Source organism: Mirounga angustirostris, unplaced genomic scaffold (genome assembly GCF_029215605.1).
Source record: "Mirounga angustirostris isolate CCGP_5_RB_7025 unplaced genomic scaffold, mMirAng1.0.hap1 SCAF_11, whole genome shotgun sequence".
Classification (NCBI taxonomy): domain Eukaryota; kingdom Metazoa; phylum Chordata; class Mammalia; order Carnivora; family Phocidae; genus Mirounga; species Mirounga angustirostris.
The window spans coordinates 91,686,075-91,706,041 of NW_026991719.1; the positions used below are offsets into that span (position 1 = coordinate 91,686,075).

Below are 19,967 nucleotides of genomic sequence, written 5' to 3' on the forward strand. Positions count from 1 at the left end.
GCCTTCAACAATAAATCCCTCCAACATGCAGAGACCCCATGTTCACTAAGGTCCTTTTCAGCTAGCCGTGACAAAAGCAGGGATTTCGAGGGGCTTCTCTGGTCTAATACAGAAGGAGCCATGTTGATGTGGCTAAATGTGGCAAGCAGCCTTCGTGGCCTCGAAGGAAAAAAGAACAAGAATCCCAATTTTATGCTTGAACAGGAAAAAGAATCCCTAGATGGCATTTGCTCTGTCCCAGCTATTCTAGAAGGATATGCAGAACTGTGTAACCTTTTTACACATCTGGCTCCCAACCACACATTAATACCTGCTGCCGGAGCTTTCAGACTTACTTTTTGCAAAGAGCTGAGAGATGGTTTTTCTGGTATCCTCTGATCCCTCATATTCCTTCTCCGCAAGCTGCTTGTTGGCAGTCTCTAGACGCTCTGTGGAATTCAGAGACAATCAACAGGGCCTCATATACAAACTTCCAAGCACATGGTGTTTGCCCTCTAAATACTGATCTTGGGCAAAACAAGCCTGCTTCTTCTTGTTACTCAGGAATAGGTGACACAGACATAGATTTACAAATGTGGAGCCCCAAACAAAACTAAACCATGGTTGGGAAGGAGGAGGTGAGCACTTAACACTTTCACCCCTCCCTGACAAAACCAAAGTGCCAAATTCTTAATTCCGATGAAGGAATCTATCCCTGAATATATGACATCTTTCATTTGCCAGGAAAAAGAGCATCAAAGTTATTATGAAGTCTTTAAAATCATGTAACATCAAAGCTAGAAGGGGACCATGGGCAGTGTCTAGTTCAGTTGTCTCATTTTATCAGTAAGACAATCAAAGTCCAAAGACAGAAAATAATATCCCCAAGGTCATCAGTTTTGAAGGTGTTGAAGGTGGTCATTTTCCCCCATCTTCAGTATTATCGTGTTAAGGTAAAAATAAAAGGAGGGAGTCCCAGAAACAAGGGAGGACATCACTATCTCAAGCTTGCACAGCCCATAGACAGACCTCTGCAAAACCTATAAAGGAGAAAGGCAGCATGGATTGTGGGGCAGGCCAGGCGGGTCCAGGAGTCCCGGGGGGGATACTGTCTGATAAACACCTGAGCTCATCCCACTCTGATTAAGCAAGCTTGGGACCAAGTTCTGTTGCAGTCCCCAAAACCTAGCTCGGTCTATGCCCTGCAATTTACTGGCCATACTAGTGGGCTGGACAAGCCCTGAGAGCCTCAATGTATACTCCTCAGCCCTTCCCTTCGCCATCTTGGCCAATGCTTCAGAAGTGACTCCCTCACCTCTCAGATCCCTGTTGAAGTCATGCATCCTTCGAATTTCACCCTCAAGCTTGTTTCTCATGGCTTTCTCCAGGGCCTCTCTTTTGGAGGATGATTTTACAAGGTTCTCATATGCCTCTGAGACACGCTGGATTTCTGTCTCCACCTGAAAAAAAAAAAAAAGAGGAAAGATAGTGGGGATGGTAGGAGCTTAATGGGATAGATGGTCTGAAAGCATATATGCAAATCCTTAGTGACAGCTTCTCCCAGGGCTTTACAGATGGCTAGGAGGCCAGCATAACACAGTCAGATAAGAAAAGTTTCCCAGAAGGATTTCTTAAAAAAAAAAAAAAAAAAAGATTTATTTATTTGAGAGAGAGATCTGGAGTGCATGGGCAGGGTCGGGGGAGGGGCAGAGGGAGAGGGAGAATAAATCTCAAGGAGACTCTGCACTGAACACGGAGCCCTACATGGGGCTCAATCCCAGAACCCTGAGATCACGACCCGAGCCGAAACCAAGAGTCGGACGCTTAACGGACTGAACCCCCAAGTGCCCCCCAGAAGGATTTCTAAAGTCAACGTTCAGCTCAGCAACTAATTCACAGGGTCATGAGATTCCCTCAGGTTAAAAACAAATACAGTTTCTGCCTTCAGAGAAGGTGGTAGGAGAGAATAAATTTCATAAGTATAGTTATAAATGATTTTCATTTCTGTGTAAGAATTTTCTTAATTTTGGCGTGCCTGGGTGGCTCAGTCATTGGGCATCTGCCTTCGGCTCAGGTCATGATCCTAGAGTCCTGGGATCGAGCCCTGCATCAGGTTCCCTGCTCTGCGGGAGGCCTGCTTCTCCCTCTCCCACTCCCCTGCTTGTGTTCCCTCTCTTGCTGTGTCTCTCTCTGTCAAATGGATAAATAAAATCTTTTTTTAAAAAAAGAATTTTCTTAATTTTGAAAGTACTATTGACACTGTATATAGTATGTAGATAATATTATTTCAGAGTCCAGAGGACTTTCACATGTTTATTTCTATTTGCCCTGCTATCCACCTTTATTTACAAGGACACCTCTCCCCCGTCGTAGCAGAGGGAAAAGTGAAATTGACCTTTCTGAGATCAAGTCAGTGGCAGAGTCGAATCCTAAAAACTCTAAGCCTCAGCCCTTATGCAGTAGTTCAATTCACTCTAACAAACCTTCACCATGGGCCAAATAGTTACAGAGCTCTTTAAAATGTTCACAATAGCCAAACTATGGAAAGAGCCTAGATGTCCATCAACAGATGAATGGAGAAAGAAGATGTGGTAGATATATGTACAATGGAATATTATGCAGCCATCAAAAAATGAAATCTTGCCATTTGCAAGGATGTGGATGGAACTAGAAGGTACTATGCTAAGCGAAATAAGTCAATCAGAGAACGACAAGTATCCTATGATCTCACTGATATGAGGAATTAGAGAAATAAGACAGAGGATCATAGAGGAAGGGAGGGAAAAATGAAACAAGACGAAACCAGAGAGGGAGACAAACCATAAGAGACTTAATCTCAGGAAACAAACTGAGGGTTGCTGGAGTGGAGGCGGGTTGGAGGGATGGGGTGGCTGGGTGATGGACATTGGGGAGGGTAAGTACTATCGTGAGCGCTGTGAACTGTGTAAGACTGATGAATCACAGACCTGTACCCCTGAAACAAATAATACATTATATGTTCATAAAAAAAAATTAAAAAAAAGATAATTAGAAAAAAAAAAAGGAAAATAAAAGTAAAAAATAAAATACCCGTGGGGTGTGTAGGTATGAATGAGGACATTATTGTTTCCCTTCAAGGAGCTTTCGATGTAATCAAATAAAAGAATAAAGAGAAGGATAGATGGTCTGAGCAGTAGAAGTAAGTGCTACAAAAGCGCAGGAAAGGAAAAGGTTATTCCTGATTGGGGTGAAGGGAGAGGAGACCAATTTCAGGCAGGCGGTGGCATATCGAGTCAGATCCTAAAAGCTAGGTCAGATTTCAATGAGCAGAGGTGAGGGGAAGGGTGTTCTATTCTGAGTGAGTGAATGCATTCCCAGAATGACCAGTAGTCTCATTTGGCTGGACACTGTGGGGTACACGGAGGGAAGCTGGTGAGATCTGGCTGTAAAGATAGACTGGAGTCAGATCATAAAAGGGCTTAAATGCCAGGTATTTGGACTTTATCCCGTAGTCAGTGGGAAACCAGTACAGATTTTTGAACAGAAATTCATGATCGGAGTTATGTTTTATGACACCACTGCAAATCTTGTAAAATGGGGGAAAAAAAAGAAACCATACACACACAACCTCAAAGAGAAAGGGTCTTGCCCCAAATCAGCGCCAATTGGGAAGAAACTAAGAAATTAGACTCCAGAGTCTTTCTGTAACCAGTAGAGCTTCATTGCACATGAAATAACCACAGAGATATTTGCATATAATTTGTATAAGATAAATAAACCCCGTGGCCTATGAGGCAATTTGCAAATTAAATTTGACTCCTGCAACCATTCTGCATTCCTTCTCAGTTTCCCACTATCCTCCTTAACAAAGCTTAGGGTATTTTATGGGGAGAAATATCAGGCCCCCAGTGGGATACTGGGGGAAAGGTGGGGTTACCAAACAACTCAGATTCCACTTGCCCCAGCTCCAAAATTATGCCTGAGGCAGGACTGCCTGCAAACAAATGAGGCTTACACCACAGAAAAGAGCAGGCTCCAGAATGTTTTTCTCCTCGCAGATGGCACCAAGATAGCAGCACAGAAGGTGAAAACTGGTGGTGAATGGCATTTAGAGACAAGATCTGCAAGGCCTGGGCCTGATCAAGCTTTTGCATGAAATTCAAGTGCGGGGTACAGAAAATAAACATTTCCATTTGAAAGAGCAGGCTTGGTCTTAGTCTGCACTGGGCAGCCTTTAGAGGGCAAGGCTTTCCAGTTCCCCACAGAATGCCACACCTGGAAGGCAGGCCCTTTACTCACGTTGTTCAGAGTACTATTTCGAGATCTGGTACCAATCTTTCTCTTCCCCCCCTCACCCCGCCCTGCCCCGTGTAGATACTCCAAATGGGCGAGTTTTACATCCGTCAACAGGACCTTCCAGGAAAGAAGTCACAGAAGGGCAGACCCACTGGTTTGGTCGGGGATGGTGGGGGCAAGGAAGAGGGAGGTGGTGGTGGGTTTCTGTCTCATTTCCCTCATGAGCCTGGGGCCTCTGTATTTTTTTCTAGCACCAGCTGCTATCTCCCATACTCTTCCCACTTTCCTTTTCCTCTTCTACCCCACTTAGGCCTCTAATCCACTGCAGCATCGGGTCAGCCTTCACTTCCCCCAGCACTCAATTACACTTGGTTGAGGCATCTTGCCCCTCGCTGGGGAAAAAGCAAACAACAATGCCACAAATCCTATTTGGCTCCTCTTCCCTGTCACCCACCTTCCCAATTACTGCATCAAAGGTGGAGCCGGGGCCACCCTGAATAGAGAGTTTGGGGAGGGGTGTCAACAGTTAAACCCAATCAGCCAAACAGGGCCAGTCTGCTTTTAGTGCGTGAATAGGATTAATTTGTTGCACCGATATGATTTGGGGGGGCGGGGGTTGGCGTATAGTTAAATGAGAGGAGGCAGAAAATGGAAAATTGGGGGCAAAGCCAGGGAGAAACAGTTCTCACTGAACCCCAACAAACCCCACCCATATTTTGGGACACTGTGAGGGGGGTGTTTCTGTTACATAAAAATACTCGGCTGACAGTAAGCCCTCCTCTACTTTAGGACCCAGATCTGGTGTTTACAAATTCTCAGATTCATTCGGGCCCCTAAAATTTCCACTCCTGGGTGTCTCCTAAGGACAGAGTTGCTGAACAAAACCGGGCAATGTCCCCTCCCTCCCACACCTTCACCCTCACCTCCCTGAACAGTTCACATTGTCGGGAGATCAAACCACATGAGCTCCACAATGACAAAAGCTGCAAAGAGGCTGCCAAAGGTATAACCCTATTCACCGACAGCCGCTGGAAGCCAAGAGCTAAGGTTCTTAGCTTAGGGCACTTGAGAGCTAAAGTCCCAGCTGGAGGAGACAGGAGGGGCCCAGGGAAGAATGTGAACTCTATGGGACATACGCTGCTTTTTCTACTTCCTCAGCCTAGGGCTGTCACCTGTCACCCAGCTGTGGTGCTAAGCCCCTCCTGCCCCCCCTTCCCCAACATACACACCAGAGAAAGCCAGCAGATGTTGAATGTGAGCTGCAGGGAAAAGCCAAAGCAAAGAGGAGGCAAAGGACGAGGTGTTGAAAAAGAGTTCCTATGAGAACTCCCACTCAGAAAAGTGTTCTAAGCCCCTTCCAGAATGAGGCAGGGCACGATCTAACTTCAGTGGTGAGATGTTTGTGGGAATTATGGTTTTACATTTAAGATCCAAATCCAGTTATTTGGGAAAATATGCTCAAGACACAAGGTCTTTAGGCATATACAGGCATCTCCAGTGTTCTTGACCTTATGAGGAAGTTTCTCGGCCTTCCAGAATTCGAAAACAATCAATTAAGTTTTCATTAGGGCTACGGTATCTGGGAAAACTGTACGAATATGTTCTTTTCTCCCCACATAAGTGTCAAATGTGACTCCTCCTAGAAAGACAGGCAGAAGGCTTTTTGCAAAGTTGGGTCCATATCTACCCTTCAGATACGAGAATCTAGAAGGCCCGCACCTAACACATGAGGAGATCGAAGGAAGACTCAGCTACCCTGAAACGGACGCCTCACCTTCTGCAGTCTCGCCACCTTCTCGTAGCATCCTTCCAGTTCCTGCCGCAAGTTCCGGTTCTCATCCGACAGGATCTCAACCATCTGCTGGGCTCTGGAAACAATGGCAAACGGGTCCGCTGGCATTGGCTGATAGGAAGCGGAGGACTGCTGAGCCCGGGGCATAGCTGAATAGGCTTCACCCGGCTGGGGCTGCTGGTGGTGGTGGTGGTGGTGCGGCTGCGGCGGGCTCAGGCCGGGCTGAGGTGGCCGGTAATGATCGCTCTGGTGAGCCGGGGTCGGGAGGAAATGCTGCTGTGGCCTAGGCAGGTGAGCTGAGTGGTCTCCTTGGCTTGGCACCAAGGGGTGTTGGGCAGGAGACAATCTCGTGGCTGGCGGAGACTGCAGCAAGGACAAGGAACCCCCAGACGTGAGGGAAGAAGTAGGACTATGAGGCCGTGAGCTCCGGGCCGACAGTGGCAATGAGATGTCCTGCGCTGGCCTGGAAAACATGGTTTACACGCTCAGGTTAAGCTTTCTCCCACGGCACTGGGGCACAAGGGTGCGAGAAAGTGAGATGAGGGGGCTTGCGGTGCCCCCTCCCTCAAGGAGACCCACAAACTGAGCAGCAGGCAGGGTTAGACCCAGAAATCTCGGCACAGAGCTCCACAGCCCTTTCCAGGCCTGACCTGTGAGTGCCTGACGGAGGTGTGATCCCATGGAGGACGGAACCAGGTGACCTCCAGGGTCGCTTGGTGAAAATCTAAGTGACGTGTACCTGTGCTCTTCTTGCTCAAATGTAAGCATTTTAAGTGAGTCTTCCAGAAGGTAATTTTCATGTCATTATTTTAAACGAAACCTTCTCTGACATTCTCTATGTGGTCAGCACATGTAAAGAGTCAAATTCAGAAAATGTGTTCCACTTGCCCACAAGGAAATGGCAAACTGCAGTCAAAATCAGTCCTCTTCTCGCTATTGGCAACTCTCTTAATTCCTATATTCACAAAACATTACTGGAGGATGTGTAGATCCTTATTATGTTAGAGACACCAAATCATTATTGTTGATACAGTTAATAACTGAATGAGGCCCATTAGCAGCGATGATACCAAGGTTTGGAGGGGATGACAGGCAACACTGTCATACTATTTTTGATGAACTGAATCACAAAACGTAAGGACTGGAAAAGCCTTCAAGAAATAATTTAATCCGCTCTGTCACTGGACAGACGGGGAAACTGAAGTCCAAGAGAGAGGAAGCAATCTGTCAGATATTACAGAATGACTTATTGGTAGTGCCAGGGTAGAACCCCTATATCCAAATTCCCTTTTTCTGCTCCTTCCACTACCATAATACATTGACTTCCACACAATGATGTTCAGATCCCAGATCGATTTCTTATAGAAAGTTCCACAAAGAGAACTTCGGTACATGGTTTAATGTGGCTCTCCCATTTTTGTACCTACTACCGGACTGTTAGCCATTAAGGGAAATAAGGACAGTATGTAAATGGATCACTTCCACCATCTCCACTACCAGCAAGAATATCTGTAAGTATACACTGAAGATGAAAAGCTTGTTCATCCCCCAGCCCATGCCCAACTAACCTCATATACTCCCACATCCTGTGGATGCTTGTCCTACAGTTGATATTTCTCAATCCAGAGAAGACAGATGGCTAAGAGCATGGGATTTGGATCCCAACAGAATTTGGAGACCTTTTCTACTGCCTACTGGCTGTGTAACCTTGCTCATGTTACTTAATCTGCATGAGCCTGTTTTGTTCCTGAGGTCACAAATGAATTACAAAAATACTGGGCTCTTCTCATTTTTGAGCTCGACAGTAATTACAAAGAGTCTCTTATCTACCTCCCAGTGAGATAGGTTGACCCTGTTAGGGATTTTACTTATGGGATATCCATTTAATCTTTGCACTAAATTGCATAAAATTCATGGTGGAACTGGGACAAATCACTAGGAGCAATTAACTTTTAACTGGCATTCCAGATGCCAAAGCACATCCCTCCCACATACATTTCAGTTATCATTATTGTTCACGTATCTATCCCTACAAGAGATCCTCACTGTAAGGGCTTTTTTATGGCTGCAAAGTTATTCCAAACACTTGCTAATGGATACCCAATAACCCAGATGCTTGCCAGAGCCCTCAAACCTGCTCAAGCCCTGGGTTCTGTATCTCAGCCCCATCGATGCTCTTGTTGTACTGACGTTCTTCCAATTCCATACATATGGCACTATCAGTAATTGCTGAATACTGAAGAGGGGACAGAAGAATTTACATGGTTCCCATTACTACACCTGGAAAGTTGCTACCGTACATTACCTTTCTTTGGAAATGCTCAAAACACTCGTCCTATCAAAAGCCTTGGAGCTATTTATAAATTTATTTGGGGAAGAGTCTTTCCTCTTTTCTGTACCATGGATCTTCGGGTTCCTTAGGGACTCTGTGCACTCCCTCTTCTTTGAGTAAGAGCTATTATAATTTTTATACATCCCTAGAGTCAAAATATTATGTACTGGGATTTGTTAGGGCTTTTGGATCTCCTGGGCAGAAGAGAGGGGCTTAAATTTCATGTTCTCCAATCCAGCTCTCGTAATTTAAGGGAAAAATGACAAAATTAATCTTCATCCTTGTTGCCAGGATTTGGAAACCCCAGGCCTGGGAGGCGTTCTCTTTTAAAGACTGAATGCCCAGTTCAGAAGTGGGCTTCCTCCCCCCAGCTCCTCTGGGCCCCATTGGCAGTCCAGGCCTCTTTCTCAAACAGACCGGCCACTGGCCTCCCTCCTGCCTGGAGGCTGAAAGGCCCCTCCATGCCCTGGACAGTACATGGCCTCCCAGGGACCTCAGGAAGGAGGAGACCACAAGGTCTCCGGAAAGAGGTCTCTGGAGTCAGATAAGCCCAGGACAGCAACGGTTCTGGCCTTGACTCTGAGCTCTACTTAGAAATAACGGAGACAAGGTAGCTGCCCCTCTCGGGCTCCCCAGGCTGGAAAAGGAAGCAGATTTCAGTGCACCATGATGTTGGGAAAACCAAGGCAGTCCGTCCCTGGCAGGTTTGCAAACATGAAGCAAGGCTTGGGCAGTCACAAAAGGAGAGAAAGCCCTCCAGCCAACGAACTCCATCTGGGCATCCACCCACCACAAAAAAAAAAAAAAAAAAAACAGGACTGTATTAACACTCCGGTGAAGTTCCCCCTGAGAGAAGGGGACTGAGGCATGACAGGGATGGGGAAGAGGCCGGGGGAGGGGGGGATGTCAGAGGAAGCAAAAGTACATTCAGGATGAAATAACAAGAGTAATAGTAAGGACCGTAATAATACAGGTGGCAGCTGGGCCAGCACACTCCCCAAGTGCTTCTAAGGCACAGCAGTGTGAATGGCTTCCCGCTGACATATTAACCAGGAACAACAAGTTGCCGGCAGACAATAGAATCACATGATCCCGTGTAAGCCCTGACCTGCCTCCCTACCCCTTCCCTCCCTTCATCCAGCTCTCTCCTAAGACAACCTGGGCCCCTGGGGCTCGGTGGAAAAGGGGAGGACGAGGCATACACACAGGGCAGAGACCAGTGACCAAAATCAGCATCCTTCCCCAAAGCCGGGGTGGGGGTGGGGGGGACTCCTTCCCGAAGACGGCTTCTGAGGACATAAAGGGAAAGCAAAAGCCTGTCCATGGAGCTGACACAGCACCTTCCACCCTGCCACCTCACTGGGAGCCCCCGCCCTCCTCAGTCACATACACACACACACACACACACACACATGCCTCCTCCCCACACACCCACACACCATACCACTCCTAGCCCACACGTGTGCAAACCCACACATGCTCACTCTCACCAGAGCAGGTGCCACCAACAGCCTGGAACCCAATTTATTCTCCCCACAGAAACTGCCTTTCCCAGGCTCTGTGACGGTGGATCTGTGAATCCTGGAGGGGCCTGCAGATTCTCGATTGTTTCTCTTGCACAACCAGCTCTGCTCTGAACTACAGCGTTAGGTCACCCTTAGATTCTACTAAACAAGGATTTCAAGAAACCTCAGATCTGGGCATGATTTCAACAATTGAAAGGAGGTGGCTGCTTCACAAACAGAAAGGTTTTCATTTTTAAAAAAGCACTTGATAAATGTGTAAACCCCAGACGCAGAAAAGGCTCAGCACTTAGAAAGACAAAGATTCAGAAATTTTTTAATTCTTCAGATGGCTTGGCCTTGTTTCCTATCTGGAGTTCTGGGCATGCGGGATATTTATTTTTCAAGTGGGGAGGAGGGCACAGGGAAGATGAAGTAATAAAAAAAATTGTTTATAACATTTTGTTAATTCGAACAGCCAATCTCTAGCCTTTCACTGCACCTCTAAAAGCAAACAAAGGTTTTCTGAACAGCAATTTGTTCAAAGAGCTTGCTGTTCATTCTTGATCTGTAATTTATGGATTAAGAACTAAGAATTTTGTCATCTAATTGGTGCTAGCAGCAGTTACTTGGAAAGGTACTCACAAAGTGTCTAGCAAGTTGGTTCAAGGAAATAAAGGAGGAAAAATGTGTCACCACCTAAAAGCAGTCCATTTCTGGAAAGCGGTTCGACTACCTCCCCTTGCCAGTAATTTGTCAACAGGTGCCACTCCCTCACCCCAGGCCCTGAAGAAATTTTATTGCCAGAATTTGTCTAATGCAGACCCAAACGTCACACAGAGCATCTTCCGATGAAGACCGTTTTAGGTTTGATTATTCACCGAGCATATCAAGTACCTTGTTCCTCTCCCATAGAGGGAAAAAAAACCTATATAACTAACCTGTGTATTAAAATTCTGCTCAAGAGAGGGGGATCAGCATGGGCTCTACTGCTTCTGGGGATAGGGAGAGAGCTCCACAGATAACACAGGAGGAAAGAGAAACTACAAGTATCTTCCTGTAAAATATATGCAGCTAAATTTCTCTGGTGGCTTAATCAGTATGGGAAGAAAAAAAATCCCTCTTTGGGCTCCTTATTATTTATTTAGGCAGATCAAAGGGCTTTTCCATCTAGCTTCAAACACTGTGGGAGTCATTTCAGATCACAAACAATACTGGTGAATGAGTTCTGAAAATAGCTTTCCTGGGAAGGCGGGCCTTATGCTAAGCGGGGCTTTGGATTCTGCTCCACACCCCAGCCAACATGCTCCCCTCCCACAAAGCAACAGACGTCAGCCCATCCACATAAGGGACAGAGTCCCACAGACTCTTCCATGCTGATGGCAAGCGCAAAACAAAAATCCCCAGCTTCACTGACATTTTGCTGGCTTGGATGGGTTTCCACTAAGCTAAGCAGTCCGACTGACCAACCCCTCCCTGGGTCTTCCGTTTCATTGGGCAGATGGGAATCGGGTTCTTGCTCTCATTTAAACCGGAAGGGCCCTGTCCGTTACCCCATATCCTGTTCTGAGGCACTTATCAGAACTTAGGCTCCTGCCCTTTGAGAGCTGCATAGAAGAGGTTGAAAAAGGTTAGGAAATCAACCTGGGTTACAGAGAAAAAAAAATCCTAAACTGGCCAAGTTACGGCTGGAGCTCAAAGTGAATTGCTTCTGGCTATAAAAAAGGACCTGGAGGGGGAAAAAACAACAACGAAATACCAGGAAATGCCAGGTGCGTTCTCTTACCTTCACCCTACTCCACCCCCTGACTGCCTTCTCTCCTGGGTCACCCAATGAACTTCAAGCCAAGCGGTTCTTTCCCAAATAAGTGAGAAGGAGACAGGAGGTGAAGAGTCAGACATTGAAGAGATCACAGGCCTAATCTGGGAAAAGGCTCCCCCCCCAGGTCCAGGGACTTCAAACCTCACGGTCACCCATAATTACCCATGGTAACAGGGCAGGAGTGCCACACAAAATTGCCATCGTTGTTGGCCATGGTCAAAACCTTCCCCTCTGCCCCATATGCTGAACTCCTACCGATCAGAGACATGGCCCCAACAGTAACAATAGGTACAACAAAGAGAATCATGGCATCATAAGGTCCGGTTGATACAGCAGTGGGACAATGGGCCTCTGAATAATGCAAAAGTACATTTAGGAGTAACTGGACAATATGAAATAGTCCTCCTGAACTAATGACACGTGGTAAAGGAGTCGTGGGGCTATGATTCTTTCTGCATTTTAGCATCTGACCAAAAGTTCTATGTGACATGATGTGAGTTTAACTTAGATGGTTCAAAAACGTGACAGGCAACTAACAAACACTCTGCAGAAGAAAGATGAAGCAGTGCAGAGTTCATGAACTGCCAGGACATCCAAGGCAAGTGACATTCTGAACGTGCACATATCCCCCCCGCCACAGTAATATCTAGGTGTCTAATTTTTAGTGTCCAAAAGAATCATAGGAATTCTGTAGCAAGATTCGTTCCTAAAAAAGTGATGAGAGTTCTGTGGAAGGGAATAACTGAAAGTGACCAGATTAAAGTCCAGGAAAACTTGCTTCTGCTCCTCCAGGAAGGGCTTAATAACTCACAAGAAGAGGCACACTGACCCTTCCTTCACAATCCCAGGAGACAGGACAGCGTGTAGCTGTAGAAATCAAGACTTGAGTTCCTGTTCATCCACTAGGCATTTGGGGCCATGCTCAACCTATAAAGTCAAGGGAATGTTAATACAGCACTAATTACGGCTGAAGAGGCTAGAAATTCAGGTTGGCAGGAAATTTACTAAGCCAGGGGCCAGCCATGCATTGCAGAGTTTGTTATACCAAACACCTGCCCATTCCTTCCCTTCAGATTCCCAACACACAGCAGAAGCTGGTTGGGTATGAGGCCAGGAAATGACAGAAAGGGAACTCTCTTACCTGGCTGCTCCATACTCAGGGGGATGCTGATACCTCATCAGTTGCCCCTCTGTTCTCCCTGGCTGGTTCAGACGATGCTCACTATAGAAGTGCCCTGGCTCTTGGGGCTTGCACACTACAGACTGGGGTGGCATGCCCTTGAAGGGATACTCTGGTGGGGGGCCTCGGTGTTCCATGCCCTTCAGGCTATGCTGGCTGGGAGGTGGCCCCTGGGCCTTGTAGAATTCACTGGAACTTGTGGGAGTCTTGTAGAGGTCACTGGGTTGTGGTGGGGAGAGGGGAGCGCTGGTGACAGGTGGATGGGCCTTAACTCCACTGGTGGCCAGTGACATCTGCATTAGTCGTTCACTTAAGGAGCGGACATGTCCTTGCTTAAGGTCTCTGAGTCCTTCATCCTGGTGCATCTTCCCAGGATTGAGCCGCTGCACCGATGGGCGTCCCTCGGTCCTCATCTTCTGGTTGGTGACTCCAGTGACATAGAAGGCAGCTCCAACACTGGCATGCTGTTGGCCCCGAAAGTACTGGGATTGGACCTTGGCTTCTTCATAAGTTGGGAGTTCTTCGTTATTCTGCATTCTAGGGGAGAGCTGCTTCTCCATGATGATGTTTTCTGCCTGGATTTCCTGCCCCTGGGGTTCTTGTCGAGCAGCATGAGCCACAAGCTGTTGGTGGTGGTCTTGGGGACTCAACACATCATTCTGAGGGCCTGGATTCCCACTGCTACTGGGGAAAGGAGGGCCATTCCCTGTGGCTTGCTGGTGTATGGCAAGCAGGTTGCGATTCTCATTAGGATTGCCATAGCGAAGCTGCTCTTGTAGCAGACGCTGCAACACTGTGGTTCCTCCACTTGGCTGTTCTTCAGAATTTCTCATCTCTATTGCTGGTGGTGCCTTGTGAAGAGAGAGAGAAATTGGGCACCTGGGCTGCCCTTGACCTGGGAAGGGGAAACAGGAAGCTTAACACCCAGTTGATGGATAAATCATTCCTCTAAAGGGGAAGAAAGTGGGTATTTGGGGGTGAGGATTCCACTCCAGAGACAAAGGAGAGAATTGAATCTAGAATTAATAGGTTAATTGTTGGTGACTCCTGGCTCTAGCATTGATATGAGGAACTTGGGGGCATAAGAGCTCACTGTTTCCTCTTTCGCTTTTAGCATGGGTTAAATATCCAATCTTGACTTAACTTCTAAAAGAACTGGGGAGACCTGGAACAGTCAGGTAGGATGACCAGAGAGGGCAATTCTCCTAGGTCCTTACTCAGAAGGTTCGTCTCTCTGTATTCTATTTAAATGAAAAATCCAACTCTGATGGCCGTGACACTGGGGGCAGGCCAGTAGGGGGAATTTACCCCACAGGCAGGATCTGTAAAGCAGGTCATCATGTGAAGGGAGCTACAAAATGCCAAATAATAACTAAAATAAATAAGAGGTGAAGAGAGCTTGGCTTGCACTGAGTAGAAATGATCCCCGCTTGACGCAAATCGTTTTCTCTGATCTCATAAAACTCTAAAACATAGCTTTTTCTTAAAAAAAAAAAAAAAATCCTTTTTGTATTGTCCATTTTGGATTCTCCTTGGCTTAATAAGAGAAGGGCTTGAGATAACTGCTATTGACAAAATTTCTCTTTCAGCCATCCAGGAATAGTCATTGAGGTTTTTTTTTGTTTTTTTTTTTTTTGGTGTTGTTGTTGGCTAGGAGGAGCTTAAATGGGAAGCCCTCTTTCATTTGAAGTGTGCCTCTGACAGCATTTAGAAATTGAAAAAGAAAAAAGGTCATCCTTCTAGAAAGGGTACGATTACCGTATCCCTCCCCCTCCACCACCACCACCACTAATTCTTCTTAAGGAAGAAATATGGGTTGAGTGAAACAGGTATTGGTAGTAAGACAACTCAAGATTCAAATTCTAATCATGATAATGGATTTATAGGGTAACCTAAGCAACTGATTCCTCTTTTCTTGTCTTCTATTTTCTCACCTGAGAAACTAGTAGTAGGTGACATCTCTATTTCTCTCTCTCTCTCTCTGCAGGGTATAGGACACACAAATTCATCAGAGGCTCATAAACTCTTTGGACAGAATCTGTCATGTGAAGTACTGCAATTCAACACTCATGTTCAGTAATGAAAGTTTTACTCTAAGGATCTTAAGTGGTGTTGGAGCATGGGCATGATGTCACAGAAAAAGTCACAGTAAAGGTCAACCTAACCAGCCTCAGGTTCTTAGATGAGAACTCTGGAATCCTGGTTCCCAGGCTCTGATTTCTATGATATCAAACAGCCTCCAATCTCTCTGGAAACATGATCCCTTTCCTTTAGTTGTGCAGGGAATGGCCAGAAGATGTGTATGGTGGATAGAAAATGGTCATCTTCTCTTCTTTTTTGCACTTCTTGCATGATTACTGCTACCTAGTTTCCAATTGTTCTAAGGAGCAGTTTGACCCCACAGTTAACCTTCCAAAGGCCCTTTTTAAATCCCATTCATCATATTCTCTGGGGAAAGGGTGCACCAAAGGGCCGAGCAGCCTGCCCTTTCCCTCCCTCCCTCCCAGTGACCATCTGGGACTCCTGGATTTAAACTGTCAGACTGGGATTTTCTGATAGGCTGACAAACATAACATGTAAATCTCTTTTGGTGCCTTTAAACTGGGAAGATGACTACCAAACTACCTTTCCTCTCTCAGAAAATGGAAACGGGAGCATGTATGGTTAAACAAAATCACTTGCAAACCCATCCTACAAGGCAGGGAAACCCAGACATTGAGCGGCCCCGGACCCTGAAAGTACACCACCCCCTCCCAGTCCACACCCGCCCCACCCTGCACACACACATACGCTCACACGCACACACAGGCGTGCACGTGTGTGTGCGTGCACGCGCGCACACACACACGCTCACACACACACACACACAGATGGTGCATACCTATTTCTGCTTTCTTTTAGGCTTAAAGCCTTGATCAGGATAGGGAATTCTTGCTTATGAGCAGCTCCAGAAACCGCAACGGCAGATTCCCTCTCCCCTAACACTCAGGTTCAGGGTAAGCGCCGCCAAGAGTCCAACCACTGGTCACTCTGAAATGTTCAGGAGGGGGAGGGAGGAAGAAATAAAAACGTCGTTTCTATTTTGCCACCAATGGCCAAAAGTTCACCAAACCAGTCCTTCCAAGGGAATGACTTCTCCTCCCGTATGTTTGCCTTTTATGTGAGTGGCAGAATCCATTTCCATTAGGACAAAAAGAAACCTCACTACCAGCAGCTGTGTTCAGGAGGTCAGCCATTTTCCAGAGGATGGAAATGTTCAGGTCTGGGACTGGAAAAGATTGCTCTGTTCTAGCCTCATGGCCCCCAAAAGCTGCTGCTTCCACTCTGAGTTGGAATGGTGGCTGAGGACAAAAGACAGACCCAACGTCACCTGTAGGGTGTGACCTTGAAACTGCTATCAGCAGGGGGGCACATGAGTGAGGCTCATGGCCCCACATCCCAGGAGGGAAGGCAGTCATCAGAAGGCAGGTTTTTGATTTAAAAAAACGGGGGGGGGATACTCTGTGAAGCTCCCAATTTAACTGCCACAGCCTTAGATGGGCAGAGGAAAACCAAAACTTCTTTTCCACCAAATCATTAAGTAGTTATTGCATGCTGGCTATTCCAGACGTTTGCCAGCCTCGTGCCAGACACAAGGAAGGATACAAAAGACACACATCTGGTTCCTACCCTCACAGAGCTTACAATCTGATTGCCGGCCGGTCCATTCTTACTGGAGTAGCAAAGGTGATCGCTCTTCTCAACACACAGCAGCAACTCTTCTCCAAGGACAAGATGCCTCCCTCCACTTGCTTTCTCAGCACTTCCATGGCCCCGGCATCTCCCCAGAAGTAAACTCCTAGGCTCACATTATAAGGGCTAGATGCAAATGCCCACCACGTATGGATTTGAGATAGTCCTCATTTTTAATTACTGCGTTGGCCCTCTGATAAGCCCTGCAGGGCCAACCAAAATGATTATGAAACTGAGGAGTTTGTGTTTAGGTGAGATGCACATGATCCACATTCCTATTTTCTGTCCCAGCCTAGCCATGACTCACTCATGTCACTTGAAAGAAAGGCTTTAATCCACATCAGAGATGCCATTTGAAGAGCAAGGCAATGCAAAGGAAGCGCACAGCGTCTCTGTATTTTGGGAGCCTGTCCAAAACATCCAAGTTAAAAAAAAATCCACAAAACCACACAGTGATTAATTTAACATTATTTCCTTGCAATGTTGCCAAAAATAAAGTGAAGAGATACAGAGTGAGCAAACACGGAAATCTGTCTTTCAATCTTGTTTGGGCCCAACATATAATCACAATCAAAAGCAAAATCATCTCCAATCTGCAAGGTAATTATTTTAGGGGGTCTTCCCTAATTTCAAAGCAGAGGAACAACTTCTAGTTGGAATCAAAGCTGAACTATTAACAGAGTGTGGTAAATAACCACCGTGCTTCTATTGTGCGATTCTGAACAAAACAGTTGTCTTTTTTTTTTTTTTCAACCAAAACATGCAGAAAACAGCCTGAGGCCTTTAAACTTGAGCCCCTGGCGAGAAAGCACCATACAATTATTTTCCAGGACGATTTCGATTCTTCATGCCGATTTTGACTGGCTTGCTCCTCATACCTAGCTTCTCACAAAGAAAACTTTCCTTGTCCAAAATCTTACTCTCTTCCCTTAATTTTGTCCCCTCTCGTCCATATCCTTTTCAAAACCCAAATCACTTTATGTCAACCGGACACAGATTGTCCCTCCCCACCACCCCGCCCCCTGGCCTTTTTTGTTTCTGTCTAAAAGAGGAAAAGAAATCAGCCTAAGAAAAAAAGCTGTGCTGATTCCTCTCCAGTGTACTGATTTTTTTTTTCTTCAAGAACTTATGTTCGTCTACATGTTAAGAGTCACATAAGAAGGAAAACACTACTCCATTTATTTATTAGAGAAAGGAAGGGAAAAGATTCCTTGTCTCATGCGCAAGAACTAAAATAGTATGAACTCTGCAACCTTCAATCTGCCCGCAGCTTTAATCACGCCACTGCCAGGGTTCTGACGTCATCTTCAATCAATAAAATAACTTTGTTTCTCCTGGACAAACAGACTGTCCCCGAGGATATTTGATATGGGAAGAAAGGCTTTCCAATGGTTCTCTCTTTAAAAATACAATTTGAATCTATATATTCAACTCTGCTGTTAACAACAACAGGGCAGCAAGGCCAAGCTAAATTCTTACTGTATCTGCAGTCATCGGCCTCTCCCAGTATACCTCGGTCAAACCCAGTTCTGGTTGAACCAAAACACATGAGTGAGAGTCCAGATGTTTCTCAAGCCACGTCCCAGAAAAAGCAACATTACAAGGTGGCCAGGGTAGACCAAATTCCTACCCTTCAAATAAATTTTGAAATATGCCTGTAAGATTTTCTTTCTATCCCTTCTACCTCCTCTTCCTATTCTTCCCCCAACCTTCACTCCACCAACCAAGATGAAGAACCTAAGTCTAGGAAACCTGTGTCTCTGCTAAATCTCAGTCAACTTGTTCTGGACAGTTCTACTTTGAGCTAAATGTAAAGGAGCCAGTTCAAAGTTTCCCCTATGTCTACATATCTACGTGCATATATTTGTGCAGAAAACACACACACCACACATGCGCGCACACACACACACACACACGCAAAACCTCCCACACAAAGAGAGAGGCAAAAAAGCCCTCTAAATTCTCTCGTGTCTCCTCAGGTTGGTCCAGGTTTTGGCCTGAAGTGTCCTAGAGAACACCTTGCCCAACAGTCTTGCAACCCAGGATACTAATTCATTTCCTCTGGGAGGTAAGAAATAATAATCCCTTTGCAGGTTATCTCTAACCTTTCAGTGCATGACGGGCAGAGAGTATAAACGCTATGGTTAAGGGCCTGGGTCTAGATTCACACTGCTTAAGTTCAAATCCTGGATCTATGGCTTATTAGCTGGCCTCATACATTTCTTCTGACCTCCTTAAATCTCATTTCATCATTTTCAAGATAGGGATAGCAGTGCCCATACCTCACAATGTTGTTATAAAGATTAAGGGAGGTAACTCATGTAAAGTGCTAAGCACAGAGCCTGGCACAAAGTAAAGGCTCAATAAAATCTATTAATATTATTATTTCAAAGTGGCTTTTTTTTCCCTAGAAGACTACAGCAAATTTATGAATTAAGGTTTTCTTTAAAACCTTTATCTACAACTCAGTCTTTGTGCAGGGGTTCTCAGATCAGCGAAGGCCAGAACTAGAAAGACTCTAAGGAGACCATCTAGTGGTCCAACCCCGTCTTTCTGTATATGAAGGTACAAGAGCTTAACAAGGGTCAGAGCCTGGGCCAGAATGCAGGTTTTACGACTCCCAGGGCAATAGTCCTTCCACTCTAATATATTATCTAGCATATTAGTGTAACATAGAAGATGCTTAATAAACATTTATTGAATTGAACTGACTCTGGTTTTAATAGACTATAAACCTGGCTCAATGTTACCACCAATTTTCCAATTCCATCCGAAGTCAAATGTTAACAGCAGGAGGAAAAATTCAAAGAGGTGAGAGAGAGAGATGTGTGTAGGTAGAAGCATGGCAGAAGGCCCTTGCAAAATCTTTCTTCTTTAGGTCAAGATTTGTAGGTGGGATGGAGAGTAACATGAACCTCCACTGATCAATGTCTCCAGGCCCATGTTCTTGGTCCTGCCAACATCAAACCAACTTGGAACTTGCCCTTATGTAAGTCCAGTGCTAAGAAAAGGCTTTGAGTTGGTCCCACCTCTTTGCTTCTAGCTCTACCTCTATCTAGATTATGTTGGAAGATTATTTTAAGAACCACAGCAAGGCCTTGGCATTTCCAAATCTTACTGACAATCAGTGTCAGGTATCAGTTTCTGAGATGGTTAACTCAAAGGTGTGGCCAACTGGATCCCAGTTCTACTTTTCTGTACTCTAAAGCAATTAACTTGAACATGTTAATAGGCAACAAAGGTGATTAACCCTGAAGTGTACATGAACAGTGACATACTGAGTAACAAGAAGAATCCTGTTGCCACCACCACACCACCTCCTTCCACACACACCCATTCCAAGGGAGGAAGAG

The 19,967-nt window shown here is 45.8% G+C and overlaps 1 protein-coding gene across 3 annotated transcripts in view; it reads right to left on the reverse strand.

The window, feature by feature from the left end:
* The window catches only part of AMOT (angiomotin), a 64,117-nt gene that overhangs the window by 33,603 nt on the left and 10,547 nt on the right, over positions 1-19,967 (reverse strand). For 2 of the 3 annotated variants that reach the window (XM_064574489.1, XM_054508988.1), the window contains exons 3-7: positions 15,764-15,912; positions 12,844-13,777; positions 6,029-6,509; positions 1,295-1,439; positions 336-428 (exon numbers count right to left, since the gene is read on the reverse strand). In XM_064574489.1, coding sequence (XP_064430559.1) covers positions 336-428; positions 1,295-1,439; positions 6,029-6,509; positions 12,844-13,715 — 1,591 coding nt within the window. In that variant the 5' untranslated portion in view covers positions 13,716-13,777; positions 15,764-15,912. The remainder of the gene's footprint in view (positions 1-335; positions 429-1,294; positions 1,440-6,028; positions 6,510-12,843; positions 13,778-15,763; positions 15,913-19,967) is intronic. The other variant, XM_045881724.3, reaches the window with a different exon arrangement.